Source organism: Lepidochelys kempii, chromosome 26, assembly GCF_965140285.1.
Source record: "Lepidochelys kempii isolate rLepKem1 chromosome 26, rLepKem1.hap1, whole genome shotgun sequence".
Lineage (NCBI taxonomy): Eukaryota > Metazoa > Chordata > Testudines > Cheloniidae > Lepidochelys > Lepidochelys kempii.
The window spans coordinates 13047411-13072456 of record NC_136405.1 but is presented as its reverse complement, the minus strand read 5'-3'; the positions used below and the strand labels follow the sequence as shown (position 1 = coordinate 13072456).

At 50.6% G+C, this 25046-nt stretch overlaps 2 protein-coding genes across 5 annotated transcripts in view; one reads left to right on the top strand and one right to left on the bottom strand.

Annotated features, from left to right (window-relative positions):
• Positions 1 to 25046, top strand: part of TET3 (tet methylcytosine dioxygenase 3) — a 156993-nt gene that overhangs the window by 9337 nt on the left and 122610 nt on the right. For 2 of the 3 annotated variants that reach the window (XM_073325183.2, XM_073325184.2), the window contains exons 1-2: positions 23951 to 24301; positions 24548 to 24604. Coding sequence is in view for 1 of the 3 variants with exons in the window: in XM_078850671.1 (XP_078706797.1) it covers positions 24548 to 24604 (57 nt within the window). In the remaining 2 variants the exon portion in view is untranslated. Of the gene's footprint in view, positions 1 to 23950; positions 24302 to 24547; positions 24605 to 25046 lie in introns of those variants that run through there. The other variant, XM_078850671.1, reaches the window with a different exon arrangement.
• LOC144929906 (uncharacterized) lies at positions 8234 to 11698 on the bottom strand. 2 transcript variants are annotated; one of them, XR_013635073.1, is made up of 4 exons: positions 11265 to 11698; positions 10368 to 10607; positions 9018 to 9089; positions 8234 to 8928 (listed from the first exon to the last, which is right to left on the bottom strand). XR_013635073.1 is itself a non-coding variant. In XM_078850672.1 (4 exons), exons 1-4 carry the CDS (start codon positions 11431 to 11433, stop codon positions 8918 to 8920), a joined length of 459 nt encoding a protein of 152 aa, XP_078706798.1. In that variant the 5' UTR covers positions 11434 to 11698; the 3' UTR covers positions 8234 to 8917. The 2 variants fall into 2 exon arrangements, 1 of the variants encoding a protein (XP_078706798.1); XM_078850672.1 differs by having other exon boundaries at positions 10368 to 10574.

Genomic DNA, 25046 nt, shown 5'->3' with positions numbered 1-25046 from the left:
CACCTGGCATCCAGTCCCAGCATCTGGCAGTCAGAGGTTTAGAGACACCTGGAGCATGTGTTTGCATCCCTAACCATCTTGGCTAAAAGCCATGGATGGATCTGTCCTCCATGAACTCATCTAGTTCTTTTTTTGAACCCAGTTATACTTTTGGCCTTCACAACATTCCCTCAGCGATGAGTTCCACAGGTTGACTGTGCGCTGTGTGAAGAAGTACTTCCTTTTGTTTTAAACCTGCAGCCTATTAATTTAATAGGGTGCCCCCTTGTGTTATGTGAAGGGGTAAATTACACTTACTTTCCCCACACCACTCATGATTTTGTAGACCTGTGTCATTCTCTCCTGGAGTCGTCTCCTGTCCAAGCTGAACAGTCCTGGTCTTTTTAATCTCTCCTCATAAGGTCAAGGGCTGCTTACATAGCTATCTTTAGGGTGCTCGCGTGAACCCCACAAGCCTGAGTCTGTTGGCCCCGGGGCTGGGAGTCTTCCTCCAAAATGCAGTGTAAGCATACGAGAGCAGTGGGGGGATGTCCAGGAACTGCCCGGCTGTAGTGCCTAGCTGGCGGCTCATCCCCGCTACAGGCTGCCGGGCAGCTTCCCTGATTCTCCGGTGCACAAACTTCTCAGAATGACGGGTAGAGCAGAGCTTTGCTTATTGCCATCCGACGGTATATATCACTTAGCCTGGAGGCGATTGCTTGGCTATTGGAAGAGGAATTCTCTTCATGTCAGTCCCCCCCACTCTTCCCCTCTCCCCGCCCCTTACTCCAGCCCCTGGAGTAGGTGGGGGAAGGGCAGAGGTGCTCATGAAACAGAATGCAGATGGAGGGATTTAAACTTCTCAGGCTGTGATGCTGCTTGGCTGGGCTCCCCTCTTGAGCTTGTGCTCCAGAGAATGTCCAGCATCGGGGCTTCCCCCGGCCTTGTACATTTTCTAATGCAATAAGATCTGCCAGTGTGACCTCTAGCCCTGTATCAGGGCCTAGATCCTGGCAGGACATGGACTCTGATCCAGGAGGTGTGCCCCATCTCCTGGCTTGGCAGACGTGGCTTTGAGCTTCATGGGAGTCTAGACTCCTTGGGGTCCATTCCCAACTCTGCCGTTGACACAGCAAGTCACAGCAATTCCTCATGCCTCAGTTTCCCCCGCTGCAAAAGGTGTGGTGGGCGGGTAGGGATGATGATTATCCACTTTTGTAAAGAACTCTTTGGGTAGAGATGGTCAAATATGTTTCTGCAAAGTGCCTCGCACCAGCATAGTAGGAAACCAGCTCCCCACCCTGAGAAGCAGGCAATGTCTAGCTGAAGGATGGAAGGTGAGATGGTGGCTAGGCTGCAGGACTGGGAGTTGGCAGACGTGGGTTCAAGTCCCAGCTCTGCCACTGACCTGCTGGGGGATCGAAGGAGAGTCACTACTTTGTGGGGCAGGGAGTCTCACTCTATATGTACAGTGCCCAACACATTGGGGCCCTGCTCTAGGTTTTGGGGACCTCTAGGTGCTACCATAATATAGCTAACAAGGCCAGACAAAAAGCTGCTGATATTTAGCACAAGGGTCTTGTTAGTTCTGTGTTCTTTGTTTTGTTACCCTTGGACTAGGGTTCATTGGCCTCATGGAAGAACGGGGGCTTGGAGGAGAAGAGAATAGACTGTGGAGCTGGTCTATTTTTGGGCTTGGCTCTGGGGATTAGTCCACAAAACTTGACCTATCTTCATCTGCCTGCCACTGATTTGACTCTGAGAGTCTGATCTCCCATTTGCACTGCTGTAATTCCAGAGTTGCTCCGTTGACGTAAGTGGAGTGACTCTGGATTAAAGCCAGTGCCTGAGGCCTTGTCTATGCTACGGGTGCCACGGCACCAGAGCTATGCGGCTGTAGGGCTGTAGTGTAGATGCTTCCTACGGTAAAGGGACCGTTGCTGTAGGAACTCCAACAGGCGAAGTGAAAAGGAGTACTTGTGGCACCTTAGAGACTAACCAATTTATTTGAGCATGAGCTTTCGTGAGCTACAGCTCACTTCATCGGATGCATACCGTGGAAAATACAGAAACCATGAAAACACACAAACCATGAAAAAATGGGTGTTTATCACTTCAAAAGGTTTTCTCTCCCCCCACCCAAAACCTTTTGTAGTGATAAACACCCATTTTTTTCATGGTTTGTGTGTTTAAAAACATCTTCTGTATTTTCCACAGTATGCATCCGATGAAGTGAGCTGTAGCTCACGAAAGCTTATGCTCAAATAAATTGGTTAGTCTCTAAGGTGCCACAAGTCCTCCTTTTCTTTTTGTGAATACAGACTAACATGGCTGTTACTCTGAAACAGGCGAAGTGTAGACCAGGCCTGAGAGCAGAACCTGACCTTTAGCCCTAAGGCTAGGCTCGTTTCTGGCATTGTCGGGGGGTGACTTGGCTCTTCTGAGGAGCAGAATTAGCTTCTCCCTTGGGCATGGTTGATTCTCTTGGACTGCAGAAAAGGCCAGTGTGTCTGTCAGGCCCCAGATGGATTCCCCTGGCATCGGGTGTTGGCTTACGAGCTCCAGGCTAAAGCGGGCGAGTGGATTTCTGTAGGTGAGTAACAATTGTGACTCCTTTTCTCCTGCCTCTCCCTTAGGAACCCAACAGGCCAGCTCCTGCTGTGTATATTCCAGGCCCTGCATAATCACCTGGCCCCGGAGACAGGTGTGGGATTTCACAAATCATTAGTGGCGCTTACAGCAGAGTGGATTTTGCAATTGAAAGACACTCTCACTCCCAGCTCCACTTGCAGAGCTGTGAGCAAGCTGTGGGTTTGCCTCAGTGCCCTGGGTTTAATCATCCAGGTATCTAGGAAGGGGTTAGCTGTGGAGGTGGATCGGGAGATGCCTAGGTCCGTGCCCGTTGTCTCTGCTTTGCTGCCCCAAGGAGTCTTGCGTTGATGGGGGGTGGGGGGGGTGTTTGTGATTAGTTGATTGGCTGATGGATGACACTGGCCACCGAGCTGAGTTTGGGTCTGCTGAAGGCCGCTTGGGCCTGGTGTCCAGGGGTGCTGAGCACCCTCAGCCTTCATTGGCTCCCCTTGGAGCAGGGGGCACTCAGAATTTGGGTCTGTCCTTTGGCAACGTAGAACTGCCCAGCGCTTATGCGGTGGAAAGGGGATGGGACTGAGAGTTGGGAGAGCTGGATTCTTCTATTCCAAGCTCTGCTGCTGACGGTCTCTGCACCCTCGGGCAAGTGCTGTCCCTTCTGTTCCTCCATTTCTCTCTGGGCTGGGGGGAAGGGGAATGGTGCTTCATGAAGCTCCTTGAGATCCTCAGATGGGAGGTGCTCTAAGGATGCTAAGTGTAGCTCCTCGTAACCACAAGTAGCCTTGTGTAGTAGGTAAATGCAGGATGGGAAGAGTGGTGTTGCTCTTCCAACTTCCAAGGACAAACAGAGCCCAGGAGAATCTGATTCCCAAGGAGTCCTGGGTGAACCACAGCTTGTTCGACAAATTTAGCCGTTTTAGTCCATCCATGAGCAGCCATTTTTTTTAAACCCTTTTTTCTTTTAATAGCTGGATTTGTGGGTTACTGTTGACAGATGGGTTCCGTGGGACTGGTTCCTGTGGGTCCCTCCTCAGGTTGGAGCAGACTGCGGGGGGAAAGTGGGAATGGGGCTGCTATCTGGATCCACTAACAGTGTGCCCTGCCGGGACTGCTGCAGTTCTTCTCAGGCCACTGTGGCTTCTTCCTTCCTTAAACCTCCTGGTTGACTTAGGTTGGGGAGGGCAGGGAATGGGCCCCTTCTCAGACCTGGAGTGAATGCAACCCGACTGCATTTAGGGGTTTCCCTCTGCTCAGGGGTGCGAGCTGTGTGTGTGTCCAGGATTCTGCTCAGAATGAGCCCAGAGTGATTAAGGCTGTTTCGGTGTGTGGGAGAGTGGCACTCCCTAGATGATCTGCACCGGGTAGATCTCTGTTCCACCTACACTGATTTGATTGTATTCTACATAGGCAGGCTTGGCAGAATTCGATTTTTATTTTTCTCTAACTTTGATGGATAAGATCAATGTTTATTTTTAGCAGTTGTTTTGCTCACAGTTGTACGAGATGATGCATTTTTAACAAATTTTATCCTTTTAAATGTTCACAGTTGCAAGATGTTATGGGGGGGGTGGGTGTCAGACCGTACAGGGGAGAACAAGAATTATTTAAGAAGGGTAGAGACTGAGATTCAAAAAGTTACAGCTTTATAACTGTTAAATCACAAATTGTCAATATCACGTGTCCAGATGTACAAAGTAAATATCCTTAAATCAAACTCTCAGAAGAATGCTGCTTGAGAACACACAGAATTTTACAGATAGGTCAGTAATTATTATCGATGGAAATAACTTTTTCTTACTTTGTGTGCATGTACGGCGAAATAGACGTTTACCAATAAAAATCAAACCCCTCCAAGCCTGTCCCTTGGTTTTCATACCACACTCCTCACTGTAGTATCTGAGTGCCGTCCAACAGTACCTTTAGCAACATGGTAAACAGCTGTCATATGTTTGTTCTCATCCTTCCTCCAGAGGGAGGAGCGTGGGAAGTGGACTGCCAAGTTTTGGTTGTGTTTTTTTATTTTGAATTGGTTAAATAAATATACCTGTTGCTCTGTGTTTCTGTTAGAGAGGGCAAAGTCAAAACCAGGCACTTTTGGCGCTTCGAGCGGAAAGTGGTGAGGTTTGGGACGGTCCTTAGGCTCTGTCTCCACTACAGTGCTGTTGTAACGTTGTAGTATGGACACCTCCTACATGGACGGAAGGGGTTTGCCGTCGCTTCGTTAAACCACCTCCACGAGAGGTGGTAGCTAGGTGGTTGGAAGAATACTTCCGTCGACCTGGCTGTGTTTACCCTGGGGTCATAGGCACCGACTTTTACTGGCACTGGTGGGTACTCGATCTCCCCCCCCCCCTTGGCCCTGCCGCGACTCCACCCCTGCCCTGCCCCTTCTGCCTCCAGTCTAACCCCTTCCCCAAATCCCTGCCCCGGCCCTGCCTCCTCCCCGAGCAGGCCACGTTCCCGCTCCTCCCCCCTCCCTCCCGGAGATTGCTACAGCTGTTTGGCGGAGGCAAGCGCTGGGAGGTAGGCGGAGGAGGGAGCAGGGCGGGGAGCTTGGCTGCCAGTGGGTGCAGAGCACCCACTCCTTTTTCCCCGTGGGTGCTCCAGCCCTGGAGCACCCACAGAGTCAGCACCTATGCTGGGGGTAGCTTGGTTGCTCCAGTGAAGACCAGGTGCTCGGTTATGGGAGGAGTTCACTCCACAGCCTTGGACCACCCCGAAGAAGGTTCCGTCTCCCGCACGGACAAGCTTTATTCTTATTGTCGAGGATTCCATTGTACCAGAGGAGCGGAGTTGTCAACCACGGTCCTGCAGCGCTAACCGGTCTGTTCACGGCCTGGGCCCAGGATGGGGAGCGCTTTGAAGATAAGGACTGAGCCCAGTTAAAAGGGAATAGCCTGACTTCCACTGTATTGTTTCCTCTCTAGTTCTTCTTCTGGCAGTCGCAGGAATTGGGGGAATAGGAGAGTTGCAATGCAACATCTCCCATTTCCCAAGGCGCGGGAACTGATGCATGAGGCCACTTGGCCGCTCCACTGAGAAACCACAACCTCTCCTGCTCCTGGCGGCCTGTGCCCAAATTCCCCAGCGGAGGGGAATTAGCTGTCGAACACGTTCTGCCCACACCCACCCCTGTCTGATTTACTGTACGGGAGAGGTGGTTGAGCAGCAGGAACCTGGCTGAGGAGCACGGAGGCTGAGGAGGGAGTCTCTCGGGGGGCCTTCGAGGTCACCAGTAAATCTTTGAGTCAGTCCTTTCAGCAGCAGCTGTGGTGAAGCTTGGAGGTGGAGTGCCGCTGGTGGGAAAGCCCCACGGATGTGGACAGCTCTGAGTCACAAACGGTGGCAAGGGTAAGTTTCTTGCCAGCAAAGGTTGCCCCTGCCCCTGTGCTGCAAGAGAGTTATTCAGCTGGTGGATGGGCCCTCAGCCTCAGAATTTAGGTTCCTAAATCCTACTGGCATCAATGGGAGTTAGGTGCCTGAATACTTTTGTGGATCTGGGCCCAGGGTGTTTTCCCCTTAAATAGGGTGTGAGAGTCCCACTGTCACTAAAGTTCACAATGTTTTATCTTGCTCGACCACCCTGTCGTCCTTAAAGATCCCGAAGGGCTTTTCCGGAATCGCTTCATGCCCTGCTAAAATGCAGCTCTTTGCAGACTGGGGCGCAGCCGCTGCGTACAACAGCACACAGCAAGGCGCTGGGAGAGGGAGTGAAGAAGAATGCTGTGTCCATTTGAAACTGCAAGCTGGAAGGGGGCTCTAGGCAGGCCGGAGTGTGGACTCTACCAAGGACATCAGTTAATGATGAGAGTGGTAGCTAGGACTTTCTAGCACTTTGTATTCTGAAAGCCCTTTACAAACCTAATCCTTGCAGTGAATGATAACGAGTCTCCATTTTACAGATGGTGAAATGACTGGCCCAAGAGCTAGGATTGTAAGCCAGGGTTCCCTGCGCCCCGCCTTGTGCTCCATCCACTAGGCCACGCTGCCTCTGGGTATAACTTCCCCGTGCTCTTGTGACAAGTACCACCGGGACCTTTAAAGCACACAAGTGGTTGTGGCTTGGGATCACCTCTGAAAAGTGGCATCTCCTGCATCTTGGGGCATCTGGCCCAGTTCTTGAACCAGCCAGGCCTGTCTTTGCATAGCCTGTGAGCTCTAGCCTCCAGAGGGGGAATGGCTGCGCACCGCAGCTGGAGCTGTGAAGTTTGAGCTGTTTAATGGCTTACGTGACCCGATGAGTTCTGAGCTGCTCAGAATTGGAAGCGGTTTTGTGGATTCCAGTGGGTGTGCGGGAATCTAGCCTCCTGGTTCGGTCCTTGCGCTCTCATCGAGAACAGCATTTTGCTTCCTCTCCTGGGTCACGGGCATGAGTTACGGAGCCGCAGTCAGTTACAACAATATCATGCCAATGCTTCTATATCCCTCCCGCCATCCTTCTCTGGGCATGGTGAGGAGAGAGAGAGCTACCTGGGAAGCTATAGGTCGGAAGGCTTCATATGGCGGCGATCCATAACCTTGCTCCACAGTGACCAGCAGAAACACTTTTCCTTTTAACCCTCATTCCCGGTGGGATGGGGTGATTGGCTGCGGATTCAGAAATGTGGGTCATCCCTGATCTCCTTGGGGCAGGGACTCTCTTTTTGTTCTTTGTGCTTGCAGCACCTAGTGCAGTGGGGTCCTGGTTCATGACTAGGGCTTCTGGGCACTGTGATAGACAGATGATAATTATAATGATCTCTAGTGACCGCAAGGCAGAAACTGCTCACGATCTTGAGAGTTCTGTAGCTCCCCTGAAAGAGGTAAAGGGCTGGGGAGGGGATCGTCCGGCCAAGCATAACTGAGCTCGTGGCTGAGTGAAGGGAGAAGGGCTTTGGAGCTGATATTTAAGATTTCAGTAGCGCTGGGATTCTTCATTCCCTTCAAGGGTTAATTTTTCCATGCTCTGGGTGGAGACCTGCAACTCCTTTCTAGTCACAAGTTTTCCCCAGTCCTCAGCCCGTTACCAGCCCTCTGAAAATTGGAGGCACTCATCCCAGGTTTCTCGTCTGGCATCTGTCCGTCCCTGTCTGTGACTCAAGGCGGCTTGAATCAGGTTGGGCTAATTATCCCCTTGCCAGCCCTCCCTCCCTGATCTGTATAGACATGCAGATGAGGCTGCAAATGCTTTCGTAACCCTTTGAGTCCTGCTGCAGTGTGCAGCCAAGAGCCATCGCCCTGAAGACTTGCTTCGCTTTGGGTCTGGACTGGTCTTTCGCTTGCCACAGACTCGGACCCTTGATCTCTGTTAGTGACCCTAAGCCTATCACCGCTAACTTATTATGTGAATTACGGTAATGTCTAGTGGTCCCGATCAGTTTTGGGGCCCTATTCTGTGGCTTGCAGTCTAAAAAGAAAAGACAGACCAAGGGTGGGAGAAAGGAAGTCTTATTTCCATTGACAGGTTTCAGAGTAGCAGCCGTATTAGTCTGTATTCGCAAAAAGAAAAGGAGGATTTGTGGCACCTTAGAGACTAACCAATTTATTTGAGCATAAGCATTTTATGCATCCGACGAAGTGAGCTGTAGCTCACGAAAGCTTATGCTCAAATAAATTGGTTAGTCTCTAAGGTGACACAAGTCCTCCTTTTCTTTTTGCTTATTTCCATTGAGACAGACCTGTGGCTCTGAGGCAGTTGCCCAGGCTCACCCAGGAAGTGTGTGGCATTTGCCAGTTGGGCTCCAAAAGGCCTGGATCACTTGATGATTCCCTGTTCTGTTCATTCCCTCTGGGGCACTGAGCTAGATGGACTTTTGGTCTGACCCAGTATAGTGGTTCTTATGTTCTGCAAATACTCAGGGCCTGGTTTTGTGTTGCCCTTCTCCCACGGTTTACAGCAGACAATTCAGGAGTGAAACGCTGCCTAATCAGAGGTGGTAGTCCTTTGCACTCCCTTTGGCCTGGCGTTAATGACACGTACCAAGTCTGGGATCTTAGAGCCGCCCATTTCAGGCATGTTTCAGAGGAGTAGCCGTGTTAGTCTGTATCCGCAAAAAGAACAGGAGGACTTGTGGCACCCTAGAGACTAACCAATTTATTTGAGCATAAGCTTCCGTGCGCTACAGCTCACTTCATCGGATGTGATCCTGTTGACCTCAGCTGCGTTCCTCGCAGGAGTAAGCGTTTTCAGCCCTAGACAGTTCCCCGCTGCTGGAGAGGGCGCGTGTCCAAGCTGTTCAGAACTGACGCTACAAGCTCAGTGATTTAGCGTAGCCGCATGGACAGGGCAAGAAGCAGCCTCCTCTGAAACCCCCCACGCTGTCCACTTCCATTAATTTGCATAAGTAATCGATGTCTTGTTAACGGCTCATTACTCTGAAACTGAAAAACATGTGGTAAAAACTTCCATTCAACATTGGGGAATTTTTTACAGGCAAATTATACTGAAGATGGTGAAGGGAGAAACTGACCAGGTTTAAAATTACAGCTCGGAAAACAACTGCCTTGGAAACCCACGCTGTGCTGATCACCCATTTTTAGATCTGCAGATAAAGCAATCAAGAGGTTAATTCTCTCCCCCCCCCCCCCCCCGCCGCTGATGAAATCTCCCTTTTGCAGGATTTAATTTCATCTCCTTTCATCTCCTTTCTTCGTTGCCACACAAGTGTTTTACCAGTTTTGTCTCTCCTCCCTCGTAAAGCCTTGCCTTAGAATGCCAGATTGCTCCTTTGGCTAGACTGTCCGTGAGAGAAATATATTCTTTCCTATTAATGAGAGGCGATTGCAGGCTTGAAGCCCTCTACTGTATTTCTCTCTCTGCTGCTCTGAGCACCTAATCTCTTCCTTGGGCTAGCTTGTGTGGGAAAAGATTTACCCTTTCAGGAAGAAAGGGCTTTGAGAGTATCAAAGACTTTAGAGTGGAGGGGATGAAGGTTCATTATTTGATATCTATAACTAACCCACACAAACATTTAAAGGGCTGCTGTCAAGGTAGAAATAATTGCCAGACAACTAGTGATTGAGTGCCTTGGTGTTTCTTGTTTTGTTTTGTACTCAACTTGAGATGCCTTTAAAGGGGTCTGAATCTTTCTGAGGTGCTCAGTAAGTTCTGCAAATTGGGATGCCTTTAAAGGTATCTGATTTTGGGTGCTTAACATTGCTAGTCACTGCCCTCCCTTCCCCAATCTTGGCCAATTTGTTTAAAGTGCAAATCTGTTTGGCAAAGTGGTGTACAAACAGCACGTGATCCCTCATCTGATCTCCCCCTCCCCTGGGTGTATTGGAGTGAGAACTGCTTGCTCTAGTGCCAGGAACAGGTGGCTTTTCATTGTGACAGTCCTGCCTGCCTGCTAGCCCAGTGAGCCAGCCTACCTCTGGGGGCTCGGTTCTCCTCCTGGTGCATCAGCAGCAGTTTGCCGAGTGCAGTCATTCCACTTATGGCAGCGCAGCTGTAAAGCTGTGCCCCAGGCCCACAGAACCCATATCGCTAGTGACAATGTGCGAGGCGGAAAGACACCCGGGAGACATCGTCAAAAGCACCCAGGTCATTGGGACTTAAGCACTTCAATTGCTTAAGTATTTTTGAAAAGTTCACTCCCTCCCCCCTCCGCTGGAGTCATAAGAGCCGGTGTGAGTTTGCAGAGCTGGCAGGTTGGGGGAGCAGAGGGGATGCCCCTCCAGATCCTTTTTACTTGCAAACTGACCTACGTCGTAGACTCCAGGAACCCACCTTGCCACTTCCACTGAATTGCTTTTCAGAGTAGCTCTGCGCTCTGTGGGCCTAAACTTCCCAGTCTCCTGCGCCGCGTGCTGCCGCTTACCTCCACGGCAAACTGGGTGTAAAGTGCTACCAGGGGTGTTGCAGTAAGGCTGCGTCTGCACTCGCAGCGCTGCAGCCGACGGCAGGCATTCTTCCATCGCTGTAGCAAATCCACCTCTCTGAGAGATAGGAACTGGGTCGACGGAAGGATTCTGTCCCACGGGCGGGAGATTCAAGCTCTGGTGTGAATCTGTCTCTGTGCCAAACGCTGGTGGGATTAGAGAGAATCTCGTTTAAAGCACTAATGATAAAAAAAAAAAAAAAAGTTACTAAATTTGTCAGCCCTCCGGGGAGCCAGCTGGATGTTATTTCTTTAGGCTTGGGTCTTTTTGCAGGCGCCAGAGCAGAAGGGGGACTTGAATGCCCTTGCCAGGGCAGCCCTGAATCTGCTGCTTACCAGCTTGCGGGAGCAGTTTGAGTTGCCCATGTGAAGCTAGCTATGAAATCTCATTGGCTGAGGCTGATGTCTTGGAGGGATCTCCACTGGCCCCTGCCTGAACAGCTGCTAAGGAGCAGCACTTTGCTCTCGCTTTCCTCCTGGCCCGGCTCTTGGTGTCTGCTTGGAACTCTAGGGAGTGAGTTTAGAGGGGTCGCTGCAGGGGGGTGTTGGTGTATGGGGCGAAGGAGGACAGGTCAGTGGTGAGAGCATTAGTTTAGCCATTGGGCCACTAGCCTCGGAAGATGCAGGGTTAATTCCCTGCTCTGCCACAGACTCTTTATATGACCATATCCAAGTCACTTAGTCCCTCTGTGCTACAGTTTCCCATCTGTAAAATGGGATAATAGCTCTGCCCTCTCTCCTAGGGGTGTTGAGGATACATACATTAAAGACTGTGAGGTGCTGAGCTACTCTGGTAATGGGGGGCCAGGTCAGGATTGTAGCTAGCTAGATCCTTACCTGTCTGCTGAACTGGAGCAGGACCCGATGAGCCTCGTAGTCTTGGTTTCTTGAACTGCTGTGTTAAGGAAGAGGCCGCTGCTGTCTGCTCTGTTTTGATGGCATGGGCTCCTGAGGCAGAGGCTGCTGCAGCCCTCAGCTGTGCAGACTCTGGGTACTCCCATCCCATTGCTTAGATGGCGCCTTGCCCTCGGGAGTGCTGCATAGGACCCTTCCTTGGTGGAGGATCTGTTCCTGCCTCCACCGAGTCGCTCCCCACAACTTGCAACCTACTGGGGGTTTGGTCTGCTCACGGCTCTCTTGGCGTCCCCGCAGGCCTGCATGAGATCGGCCTCCTCAGCAGCTCCAGGCAGGATCAGCCTCTCTGCCTCACCTCTGACATCTCCTGCAGCTGTCCTCTGCCTGTGTACACCCCCTGCAGAGGGGACCTATCCCCTCACTCTTCTGCTTGCTGAATCCCTCCCTCCCTCCCTCCTTTTTTGCTGCTGACGTCCCTGGCTAATGTAGAATGATGCTCAGCCCACAAGTGCAAGGGCTGTTACCATGCCTATAGTGAAGATATTTCAAATCTAGGCTGTGATGTTATCAGCTAAAAATGACTTTGCAGCAAATTGGTGTGTGTGTGTGTGTAAGCAACAGAATGTGTCGCTCCAGAATAAAATGCAGTGATGTCTGTCTGTCTTTCTTTCTTTTAAACTATAGTTGCTTAATTAAGTCTCTCTGGATATTAGCAACCCAGGTCAGTGGGATGAATGAAAGCATCTGAATGCTTTCTATGGTTTGAGCCTTTTGTGCTAATGCATCTCATTGGGACAGATTCCCGGAGCCAAGTGGCTAGCGAAGATCTTTGCTTGGAGGACCTGGGAGGCATATATAGGGTGAATACTGTGACCTTTGCCTCTCTTGATTGCATAGGGACACAGGGATTGCCATTTTGGATCAGACCCATAGTCCAGTATCCTGTCTCTCATGTTGGCCAGCACCAGATGCTTCATAGGAAGGTGCAAGAGACCCCCTCCTCTCCCAATAGGCAGATGGGCAACTTGCCTTCTTTGAGGCTCTTCCCAGTCCCCAACAGAGATTTGGTTTAACCCCTGAAGTGTGCGGTTTCACTCTGTTAGCACTAACCATTCTAACTCTGGATATTCTCGTTATCTGCACAAACATCCGGTCCCTCTTTGAATTTTGCTAAATTCTTGGCCTTTGTGACGTCCTGTGACAGTGAGTTCCACAGGTTAATTGCACAGCATGAAAACTATTTTTTCCATTTTTTCCAGTATGAACTGGCCACCTTTTCAATTTAGTTGAATATGTCGCCTTGTTCGTTTGTGTACTTTTATCATGTCCCCGCTGACTGGTGGTGATCTGGACTCTGCTTGAATTGCAAGGAGACTATGTCCCGTGGGATTTTCCTTGATGATGATCATGTATCCTCTTATTCATCTCCTGCAAACCATCCCAGTCATTTCATTCTCTCCTCCTATGAGAGTTTTCCTAGGCTCCTCTGGGTGGATGTGAGCTTCACAGTTGGCTCAAGACTGGTTCCAAGAGGGATGGTGGGGGGCTGATAGCACAGAGGTAGCTTGTACACAAAGCCGGGAGGAGGGATGGGAACTCGGTGGCTGGACATTGGGCTATTAGTGCTGACGGATGTTATCCTGGGTGGCTGGCAGTTGGAAAGTAGCAACAGTGCTGGTGTGGGATGGGCAGCCGGTTTTGATCCCGGTTAATTGATGCCACTCCACTGATTTAGACAGTGCTGCTTAGGACTTATGTTAGCCTGCTTGAGCTCTGAATCTGGCCCACGCATTCCTGCTCTGGATTGACACCACCTAGCTGTCCGGGGTCTGAACCTGGCCGGCCAACTCTTGCGTTGCTCGCAGTGAGGTGGATGAACGGTTTAATCAGCGGTGGTTTATATCGCTGCGTGTAAAAACAAGGAGCGCTGCAGAAACGAATTGCGTCCCTGGAAGTTGGCTCCCGACCCACCCACCTGCCCTGCTGCAACTGCGGTGACGGGGGTCACACACGGTCAGATGCACTGTCCTCTGTGGCAGGTTGATGCCTTTCTGTGCAGAGTCCCTCGCTGGCTGCCTTCAAAAATGGGGTCTCACCCTAGATGGGCCATTTCTTCAGCTGTGGCAGGACAGTTCATCGGTATCCCTAACAGCTTTATTGATTAAGCTTGATATAAGTGGCTCTGTTCAGACCTCTGCCTACAGAGAGCCATTTGCCTTGGCTGAGGTGGAGGCATAGATGGAGAGCATGGTCTCGTGCCCCCAGTACTAATATGGTGGGATGGGAGAGTGTTGCCCCCACCCGGTGTTTGTCCTGTGGGGCTGGGTTGTGCTGTCAAGGAGCTTCTCTGCCTGGGCTTGGTGCTGCATTGTTATGCCATGTCATTGTGAATTGATGCAACCCCCATGGCAAGTTGCACAAACAGCGTTGTGCAATGTTACAACACCAAAAATAATAATAGCCATAGACAGCTTTCGCCCACAGATATCCCAAGTGCTTTATAGGTGTTCACCACACAGGCCTTGCAACCCTGTGTCAGTATAGGTATAGACCAGGGGTGGGGTGGGAGTGATTTGACCAAGGGTCACCCACCAAGTCAGTGGCAGAGCTGGGAATATGTCCAGGAATCCTGGCTCCCTTTCCCCTGCTCTGCCTACTGCCACATGCTGCCTTTTGGCGCACTGCGTTCAGGATTCCACTCTGGAGGATGCACCCTTGGATTTTGGGATCGAGGTTGAGCTGACTGCAGTGCTATGGAGGAATTCCCTCTGCTGCCGTCCTTGGTCCATCGGATGGGGCAGATGCCTTAGTGAGATGCTGTCTGCTGCAGGGGAGTGTGTTCGGTGGCCGGTCCGCTGCTTGAAGAACCAGCAATGAGCTAGCACTTCTGGCTCACTTCTTTTACCCTCTCGGGGGAGATGCCGCAGCTCTCTGCCCCGATAGTGCTGCAGGGGTCAGGAATACAAGGGAAACTACCCGGGAGTTTCAGGGAGCTGAGTGCAGTGGCCCCAGCTGGACTCTACGCTGTGGGAAATCTTGCTGACGTAGAAAGGCTGTGTGTGGTTTGGGTGCCAGGCTGTCACATGAAAGACCTGGGTTCTAGTCCCGGTTCTGCCACCAACCTAGGGCAGGTCACTTCCTCGGTCTGTGGCTCTGTGAAAAGCGTGATCAGAGTGGAGGGCTTGAGAAAGGTGCCACGGGGTCCGTAACAAGCCTGCCAGGGCTTCCCTATGTCAGCCTGTGGCCGTCACAGGGCTCACCGCGAGCACAGCCCCTCCTGCAGCCAGCATCAGGCTGCGATACAGAGGGATGAATGCCTCCTGCTGAATCCCACCCCACTGCCTGCTGCACCTGGCTACTCCCAGGAAGGTTTCCCCATCTAAGCGCTGATCCTGTTGGACGTAATTGAGCCCAGCCAGAGGAGGGATATGGCCATGTGAGAAGCTGGGCACTGTGGGGGAGAACGCTGAGTTGCCACTCAAGCATATGGGGCAAAGGGGTTTAAACGTTTGTAGCTAGCCCCCTTGCCTGTGATGGGCCGAGCCGGCCCCTTGGATCCGGCCTTCCCAGAACTTTGGGGGAAGTTCTGATCAGGATCCACACGCTATCTACATGAGTGCAGCCACTCAAGGGCTGTATATGTCCCTATATGTATCCATGACCCTGGACCTCCAAGGAGCAAGCAGCCTTGCATGCCACAAAGGGCAAGCTTGCTAGAGTTGGGCACAACTGGACGAGTGATACCTGCAGCCCTGCCCGGGTACAATAGGCTGAAACCTCTGCCTTAATTTGCCTTCTTTGCAGAAGCCCTGTGTTCTTGCAGAGAGGGTGAAGCTTGTGCCAGCCGTAATGGATCTTTAGGAGCTGAAGGGGGACGCTGCTCAATGCATGCTCTTTCTTTGCCTCTCATTCCAAAGGGAGAGGGGGCTTTTCAACTGCGGGTGTATTGTGAACCGCTGCTAGAGAAAGGGAATAGCTTTTTCTTTGGGAGGTCATTATTGATTGGGGGGAAAAGGTGAAGCCCTGCTACTTTTGGGATCACAGCAGGAGGATCTCTGGCCTGCTCCCAAAGAAACACCTCTTCCCCCACAGTGCCCGCTGACCCATTCACCACCATCCATTTTCACTGTTATTGCCCTACAGCCTTTCTCATTCTAATGAGAGCGGCTTGGCTATGCTGAGAGGCTGGTTAATGGTAAGCTCCCTGGTCAGCATGCAGAAACCTTGGGAACACAGAGGGCCATGCAGCTGGCCAAAGAGGAACCTGAGGATTGCCACGCTGGCTCAGACCTGTGTTCACCTGTTATCTGGTGTCTTGTCTCTGACAGGATCCAGCGCCAGCTGCTTCAGAGAAAGGTGCAAGAGACCCTGCACCAGGCAGTGAAGGGATAACCTGCCTGCAGGGAAGGATTCTTTCTGGCCACTGGTAGTTAGAGCTTGGCTTAGGCCCTGCTGCATGGGGGTTTATAGCCCTACCAGATTAGTTGGTTCTGTTTAGTCCGTGCTGTTGTAACTGTGAATGCTCTTGTTATCCATATAAATGCCCAGTCCTTTTAAGGACCTTGTTAAGCTCTTGCCCTCCGTAAGCTCATGTGGCAGTGAGTTCCACAGGTTTACTAGGCAATGTTTGTATGGATCCAGGTCCTTTTAAAATGAACGGGTTTTCAGTGCACGTGGCTCAATGGAGGGGCAGATTTTCCATCCAAGCAAGAACTGCTTGTCCTTTAGTCTGATCAGTTATGACCTGGGAGGGGCAGAGATCCTTGCTCTTGACATATATTCTTGGTACTCAGGCAGAGGGGCAAATGCAGCTTGGAGAGACTTGAAACATGCCTGGCCTTCCCCTGTAACTAGGGCCAGGGCTAACCTTCTTGGGGTGAGACCAAATGGAGCAGTGGTTAGAGACAAACCCTTGGTACCAACACCCCCAAAACTTTGGCGAAGCAGGGGTATGACAGATTCCAGATCTGAATTTCACAGCATCCTCCTAACCCCCTGTAATAGACTGTTCTGAACCCCCTAGATCCTCGTGCCCTCAAATGTAGAGGCACTTGCAATCCAGATTTTGCTCCATGTCTTTGGGGTCCTCTTATGTAATAGGGGCTCTCAGGTGCACTGTGTCACGCAAAGCAAAGCGGCCGCTAGCAGATATGTGATATTATTTAAATTACCATAGTGCTTAGGAGTCCCAGTTATGGACCAGGGCCCTGTTGTGCCAGGCGCTGTTCAAACACACCCTCTCTAACTACAATAGGTCTGCCTTCCATTTGCTTCAATAGGAATTGCACCTGCATGTGCAAAAGATACATATAAACTTGTGTTCTGTTGACTGCAGAGTTCAACCCGCAAACAATTCCTTCAGCTTTATGGAGGACGATACAAGCCTGGGCAAATATTATGAGTCTGGGCATGTTGTTTTTGCCTATGCATTTTTTAATACAATGCAATGTATTTAACAGCTGCTGTTTATACAGAACCACCAGTGCACAGAATTACTTATGCACAGTGGGTAGGAACAATACGGCATTCTCTGAGTAGGGCATTATGTTGATGCATGCAAATGCACACAAACATAGGTGCTGTCCGGGTGCTCCTAGGAAGTTCCAGCTGCAGCCTTCTGCCTGGATGTGGGCCCAGAACCGATGCCCCTGACCCAGACACCCACACACCTTGCATCTAGATCTGAGCTGTTAATAGTCAGACTACATGCCTATAACAGGTTGAACTAGTACCCAGGATCTGGACTTCCCAGAGCTTTGGGGAAGATTTGCAGTCACTCTTGCAGGCTCAGTTCCCTCTCTTGTTTGGAGACCTGCTGTGCATAGCGTGGTGGTTGGGTCTGTGCCCCCAACATGCTTGACTCAGCCTGTCAGCTTTTGATCTGCCCGCCAAAGTTCTGAGCCGAACGCTGCAGAAATGGCAGCTTTTCATGAAAACCCTGCAAGTTCCCATGTGGTTTTGATCTCCAAGCATGAACCCTCCCCAGACTCCTGGCCAGCCCAGGGCTGAGATCTGCATCACTAGTGACACCTAAAAAGTTTTGTGTAGCTTTTGAGGGTTGGAGTGATGAAACTTTCTCCGCGCACTCACCTGAATTCAATCCTTGTGCGTGTCCACAGGTGTGAGACTAATAACGTTCAGCGCTTATGGCCTCTTGATCTGAGCCTCTCCAAGAACTTTACAAAGGTGAGTCAATATTACAGACAGGAGACTGAGGCACAGGGAGGAAAGGTGACTTGTGCAGCAAATCAATGGCCGAGCAACTCAGATCCCATGACTCGCATGCCGGTGCAGCGAATAGTGTTCCGTGCAGGGTGAAATGTATCTTAACATGCCCCTTCTGGAGATGAGTGACTCTTCCATCACGTTACCAAATCTGCTCAGTTTCAAGCCGATTTGTATTATGGTAGTTCCCTAACCAAGATCAGGGGCCTGTGGTGCTGGACGCTGCGGAGACACTGGGTAGGAGACCGTTCTGCCTGGAAGAGCTTGAACTCTAAAGAGACAAGACAGACAAAGGGTGGAGGAAAGGAAGTGTCCTTGTCCACATTTTACAGGTGGGGACTTGAAATCCAAAGAGATTAAGGGCTTGTCTACCCTTACAGCGCTGCAGCTGAGCCACTGTAGTGCTTAGTGAAGACGCTACCTTTACTGATGGGAAGTCGCTCTGCAATGTCGTTATTCCAACAGAAGCTGGTATTGCAGACCAAGCCTAAGCGACTTGCCCGAGGAGTCTGAGCCTCTGGTGTCCTGACTCCCAGGCCAGTGTCTTGGTTGCCAAGCTGGCCTTCCTCTCTGGGAAGGGTGATTTAAAAGCCTGCTCTGGGTGCCTTCACTTAGAGGAATCTGTTCTGCAGGCGTTGGCTGGATGGGTTGTGTGCATTGTGAGGTGTGACTCTGGTGATAGGAGCTGGTGGCTGATTAAAACAATCCCCGCGGGCGAGGGTGGTTCAGAGGACTCCTTTTCCCCAGGGCCCTACGCATGTTCGGACGCAGAGCGTCTTGAGGGACAGGTGAAGCAGAGCCCAGTGGCTGCAAAGTTCAGTGAAAGAAAAACCACCCGCACTGGCTCAGGGCCCTTTTCTGTTCTTCGTGTGGCCGGGCGTGAGCTGGAACTGTCTGGTGCCCAGGCCAGCTGACCTCTCGCCAGCGCTCTGATGGCTTCGTGCTGCTGCTGTGTCACACTTGCACGGGGTCTTTCGTCCTTGGCTTCCCAAAGCCCTTTACCAGACCCACGATGAATGTCTCTGACCTCTCTTTGCATGAGTCATGGGACAACCTTAGTCTGTTCAAGGACGTCAGCAGCTTAAATCTGAGCCTGGGGTCGCCATCCCTTTTGCTCTGTTCCCAATCATCGCAGTCGGCCATAGTAGTAAATCGTCGACGGTGAGTGCCGTCTCCCCCTTTGCTCAAGAAATGGTAGGCAGGGAGCGGCTCTGAAGGAGGAGGGGTTCGTACTAGACCCACTTCCCTCCCAGAGTCAGGACTCCTGGGTTGTATCCACAGCTTGGAGAGGGAAGTGTGTGTGCTGGTTAGAGCAGGGGATGCAGGAGTCCTGGATTCTACTCCTGGGAGGGAAGAGGTACTTGGGGGTTATAGTGGGGAGGGGAGACAGAGTCAGGACTTTGGGGTTCTGTCCCCCATGCTCTAACTGCTGGAACCCCTCCCATTCCAGAACTGAGAATAGTACCCAGGAGTCCTGACTCTCAGCTGCCCTATGCTAAACCCCGGAAAACGCTCTTGATAACCAGCTCTCTAGATTTCAGGGAACAAATAATTCCCTGTGGATGGCTGACATTTCTACTGTAAAGGGCCCTTTATCCTAAACTCTCAACTTGCCAGCAAACTTCACAAGGCTACCGGGATCGCGTCAGTTACCAGCAAAATGAGGCCACCCATTTGCTGGGGCAGCGAAGTCTGGTGCTTAGAGCTGATGACTGGTTCAGGACTCTTGGATTCTACTCCTGAGTCTGGAGTGGTGTCTAGTGATTAGAATGAGGGGGACTGGGAGTCGGGTCTCCTGATTTCTGTCCCGAGCTATGCCACTCACCTTCCTACTTAGGCAAAGTCACTTCTCTGTGTGTCAGTTTTCCTCATCTGCAAAATGGGTGGAATACTACCTTGTTAGGTCTGTTGTAAGGCAAGGTGCTTATCAAGTGCTTTGAGACTGTTCTGTGGATTTGTTCTCCTGGTTCATTGCCTGCTGTCATATTGGCTATGGGTCAGATGTGAAGACTAAAGTCTCTGCTTCATCCATTTTCAATTTCCCAGCTCACCCAAGAAAAATCCCCTCTGTTCCAGAAAAAGCTGCATGTTCTCTCCAGGCTCAGAACCTCTCGATGCCTCTACTTCTTCCTCTGGTCGGCTCACTGTAAAATGATGTTCAAGAAACCTATAGTTTCTAATGGTAGTAGCGGAGCAGGATTTCCACAAACTTATGTTCCCGGCATACTGTCTAATGGAGAAAATATAAGCCCAGGATAATCAGTGAACGGTTTACAGACCCTTCCAGCGCTCGTCAGACATTTGTAGATTAAGCCTGCAGCGGACCATTAGAGCATCTAGTCTAGCCTCCTAGATAACACAGGTCATAGAATTTCACCTAGTTATCGCTGTACTGAGCCTAGTAACTTGTGTTTGGCTAAAGCAAACCTTCCAATAAGGCACCCAGGCTTAAGAAGGAGAAGCTACCACTTCCCTTGGTAGCGTGTTCCACTGTTAGAAATTATGCCTTATTTCTAATTTGGCTGGCTTCAGCTTCCAGCCATTGCAGCTTATTCTGCCTTTCTCATCTAGATTAAAGAGCCCTTTAACACCTGGTATTTTTTTGCCCACTGAGGTACTTATACGCCCTAAGTCACTGCTTGATCATCTTCTTTATTAGATTGGGATCTCTGAGTCTTGCACTGTAGGGCATTTTCTCCAGCCGTCAGATCATTTTTGTGGCTCTTCTCTGCACCCTGTCCAGTTTTCCAACTTCCTTTTGAAAATGTGGCCACCGGAACTTGTCACAGTTTGCCAGTATTGCTCAATGGTTTGGAGCCAGCCAGGGTAGCTGGCGAGAGGAATATGTTCCTGTCAGAGGCCCGTGTGAAATGAATTGGGTGGGTCAAGTTTCTCCAAGAGTCCAAGGCCTGAGTGAGAGCCATGGACACTAAACTCTCTTTGTGATCTGGGGGTGGGGGTGAGGCTTGGTGGCTGGCCAGGCCGACACAGACACGTGACTGCCTGTGTGGTACCAGTTCTGTTGATATGCAGGGAGGACCGAGTTTCCAGGACTGTTGATCTTGTAAATTTCATGAGCACAAAATTCCTATCCAGTTGTATTTGTTTTTTAAACCCTCTCCCCTTCTCATGCACCCACAAGTCAAGGAACATTAGCGCCATTCCAGGAACCTGCCAGCTCCAGAAATGTGCTATAAACACCCAACGCACGCCCCCCCCCCCCGCCCCGCTATCGATATCTTAGGCATCAGCCAGAGCTGTCAGCAAGGGCCCCCAGGGATGGTTGCTTGAGGCTATGTCTACACTGCAATTAGACACCCGTGGCTTGCCCAGGTCAGCTGAGTCGGGCTAAGGGGCTGTTTAATTGCTGTGTAGTCATTTGGGACTCAGCTGAACCCTCCCATCTCGCAGGGTCCTAGAGCTCCAGCTGCAGCCTAATCGTCTACACTGCATGAACCCTTTAGTGTGTCAGTTTCCACCAGCTGCTCCCCAGTTGCCATCGCTGGCGCTGTGGATAGAAGGATATGCTGAGACAAATTCACCTCTGGTCGCTCCAGTAAATTGAGTTCGAGCTCCGGTTTCTGAGCCCAAACGTCCTCATGATTCCGGGGTGTTTTTGGCCCCATGTAGCCTCTGACACCCGCCGAAGTGGCCACGGTTGGAGTCCAGCTTGCAGAGACACAGCAGGGGTTCCCCCAGCGTTGTGTTGGTGTCCACAAAGCAGGCTGTGATCAAGAGCTTTTATGAAGTCTGAAACCTATGAAGTCTCCATCGGCCTTTGTTGTTGCCACAGTGGTGGTGGGGCCGGAGGGATGCCATTTTCCAAGATGGCAGAAGGGAGGGTGAGACTGTTTTCCGCCAGGACATGGAGTGCGAGCGATTTAGTGTTGCCCAGAAAGCAGCTGACAGCGGCTGAAGGAGGGAAATGGCCCGGCCAGCTGGAGGATGCACATCCCCTCAGCGTGCAAAGCTTCTGTGGAGCCCAGAGTGGGAATTAAAGAGCAGCTGACATTTACCACCCTAGGGGTGAATTCCCCCCTCATCCCCAGGCCTCTCTGGGTCAGGGAAGGGTAAATTCACTTCCTTGAACCAGGGGGACCTGCTCTGAAAGTCCTGGAGGTCCAAGGCAGGGAAGGTCATTACAAGGAATGGGGGAGACCAGAGGCATAGCCACCCAGTGCTTTGCATTTACAAGGGTCTTTAGGTAGCCTGGTATCAGCTCGGAAGCATTAGTGGTGTTGAGCCATTAGCAGACGTGACACTTATCAAGAGTGCCCAACCTGGCTGTAGATTTGAAGGTGCTAATGTGTCTGATCCGGGCCTAATGGTAATTAAACCCAGTAAATATTGTTTCTGTAACCTAGCAAAGAGGATGAACTTTGTTTGTATGGGACTTGGACATCTTTTATTCTGCTTTCCTGTAATCCGGGGGTCTGGATGGAATCTGCAGTCATTGGTATCCACAGCTGCCTAGGTGAGAGGTAGCGTAACCTAGTGGGTAGGGCACTGGGTTGAGAGTCGAGGTTCTAATCCTGGCTCCGTCGCTGATTTATTGTGTGACCTTGGGCAAGTCGCTTCCCCCATCTGTGCCTCAGTTTCCCCCATCTTTAAAGCGGGGGTAATGATACTGACCAGCCTTCGAGGTCTGTGGATGAAAAGCCTTGTGGAAGGATGACATAGATTCTCCATTTTTATTGTTTTTAATCATTTTGATGGATAATATCAATGTGTATTTTAAAGCATTTTTTTCGATTATCAAGTCCTATTTTCCCAGTTGCTCAAAGTTATGGGTTTTAAGGATTTTTTAACATTTATTTTTATTTATTTAAGTGTTCACAGTTGTGGGAAATTATGGGATGGGGGGGTCAGACATGAATTATTTAATGACAGTTGAGGTTGAGATTAAAAAAAGTTAAAGCTTTATAATTGTTGAAACACAAATTGTCAACATCCCATATCAGAATGTACAAAGCAAGTAGTCTGAAATCAAACTGAGTCCTCGTTTTCCTTTGCCTGTTTTGCACATTTTGATGGTTAGAGATAGGAATATTTTGTCGTGGGTATATGTGTGCACGGGGAACTAGATGTTTACCTACATTTATTGATAACAATCGAGTCCTTGCAAGCCTAACTGTGTGTGGGAGGAGGAGGAGGCAGAGAGATGAAGCAAAATTGTCCAAAGTGCAAGCCCCTTTGTACAGCACCTAGCACAGTGGGGTCCTAGTCTGTGACTGGGGCCCCTAGATGCCACGGTGATACAAATATTAATAAAGGGTGGCTGATTCAGAACAGGGTGTATAACACAGAAGCTGCTGGCTCCCAGACCTGTGATCAGTCCACTGGGCCACACTTCCCCTTAGTGAGTTGCATTTTGAGCTCTTTTGGGCATGGGAACCTGTCATTTTCATGTGTAAATTCCCATCACTCTCTAAGCCATATATTAAACCCTTTTAATTAAAAAGAATTAATTAGAGAGATCTATGGATAAAAATGTGCTAGACAAAAGGGCCAAATATTGCGGGCATTTATATACCACACCGATGAGTCGTGGGTGAATGGCTAGGTAACTATTGTTATAAACTCTGCTGTAGATTGCAGAAGGGTAAATCCAGAGTGACTCCGCTGGACTGGACGTTATCAAACAGGAATGAGGTCAGGATCAGGCTTTCTAAATTCTGCTCTTGGTTACCTAGAGTTGGATGGAGGGGTGCCTAGTGGTTAGAGCACTGGACTGGGACTTGAGCAACCTGGGTTTTAATCACAGCTTTACTCTGGCCTGCTGGTGACCTTGGACAAGTCACTGTACTGCCCCATGCCTCCGTTTCCCCATCTGTAAAACGGAGACCATGCTACTGACCGCCTTTGTAAAGTGCTTTGAGATCATCTGATGGAATGTGCGATAGAACAGCTGGGGATGATGATTATTACACTGTTGTAAATCTGGAGTGACTCCAGTGGGGTGGACAACGGTACACCAGTGTTAGCGAGGACAGAATCAGATCTTATGAACAAGGTCTCTGACACTCCTGTAACTGGAGTCAGAATTTGGTTCATTGCTTTTCTGGGACTCTTTACACTGCCTCCGGCTGTTGGGATGAGCACAGAAGGAGCGATGCTCCTATGCTTTCCTGCTGCTTCTCAGCAGCGGTGTAAATCTGGAGTAACTCCAGGGGAGTTAGCCAGGTGTAAAACTGACTTAAGCAGGTGCCCACCCTCGCCGGGCCAGATCCTCGGCTGGTTCAAATGAAAACAAGCTCTTTAGAAATCTGCGACAGCTACCCGACTGTCTTTTATAGCTGGCTTGGGTGGGGAGGGAGCGAGAGAGCTGCCTGGTGCTTCGTGCGACCTGAAAGAAGTCGATACGGTCGAATCGCTAGCAGAAAAACCACATCCCCCTCTTCCTCCTCCTCTCCACACGCACGCGTGCGCGTACACACAGACACGCACGGCGAAGCCTGCGAGGATTGGCTCGCCCGCCCCCTCGCTGAGGCGGGCAGGGGAGTGGGCATGCATATCACGTCCACAGTGTTTGTTTCTTCGGGGTGGGGGGGGGAAGCGAGCCGGAGCTCAGCGGTATGATAATGACTCTAGCGTCTGGCAGAAAGAAAAAAGCCCCTGAATGCACCAGGGTGTCTGTAACCGAGCTTAAAGGAGAATGAAGCAAGATGGCTGCCGGGTAGCGTTGGATTCTCGCTGGAACTGACGAGGGCTGGGGGGGGGGGGATTTTTGTGTGTGGGGGGGTGGGAGATCGCTGGCAAGCTGCGAGAGGAGAGAGCATTAAAAGCAGAACGAGGTAAATATAGGCTCTGCCTTGTGTTTCGTTTCAGTGGCCTTTAAATGTGAGAGTTGCCCTCCCCCGTCCAAGGGAATTTGATAGGGATTTTCTAATAGATCACGGGTGTTTAAATAACACACAACATGCCCCCCCCTCCCCCCAGCCCTTTCTGCATGCAATTCCCTGGTAGCTGGAGAATTGTGGTCGCTTGAACTGTATTGTATTTTGACTTTTTTTTTTTTTTTTTTTTAATTCCCCTTGCAGGTGGAAGTCGGGGACAATAAAGAAGGTGGGACGCAGGAGCAAGTGCTGGTGACAAAGGTAATCCTTTTTTTTTTTTTTTTTTTTTCCCCTTGTTCAAGGACTGAGGACAAAGCATGGAAGGGAATCTGCGGTGGGGGGTGGAATTGGCCAACCACTAGTGATAGTGAAGCATGTGTTGCGGTATTTAAAAACCCAGGCGCCTCCAGCTTTACCCCTGCTGAACTGCAGATCCCTCTTCATCCAGGCATTTGCTGTTGTTATTTAAAGCTGTAATGTTTTTGCAAGGGGGGTGGGGGGGGGGAAGGAATCGCTGCATTTCAGCATCTCCTCTCCTCCCGTGGTACAGGAGCAAAAATAAATAAATATTGCCACAATCCCCTCTTCCCCCCTTGTCTTTAGAGGGGAGCAGCAGCCTTTCCCCTCTCTCTCTCCTAGATCTGCTGAGCTCAGTGGTAGGGCCGGTGCAATTGACAAGAGAGACTAGACTCCCCTGCTTTGA

Bases quoted from the DNA above. Each gene is read 5' to 3' on its own strand.
- LOC144929906 (XM_078850672.1), bottom strand. From the start codon at position 11,433: ATGGGATGGGAGTACCCAGAGTCTGCACAGCTGAGGGCTGCAGCAGCC. The intron at 10,575-11,264 runs GTAAGGATCTAG...TAATCCCACCAG, and splicing joins TGCTCCAGTTCAGCAGACAG to CGTTTGGCACAGAGACAGAT. The intron at 9,090-10,367 runs GTAAGCGGCAGC...CTTTATCTGCAG, and splicing joins ACACCCAGTTTGCCGTGGAG to ATCTAAAAATGGGTGATCAG.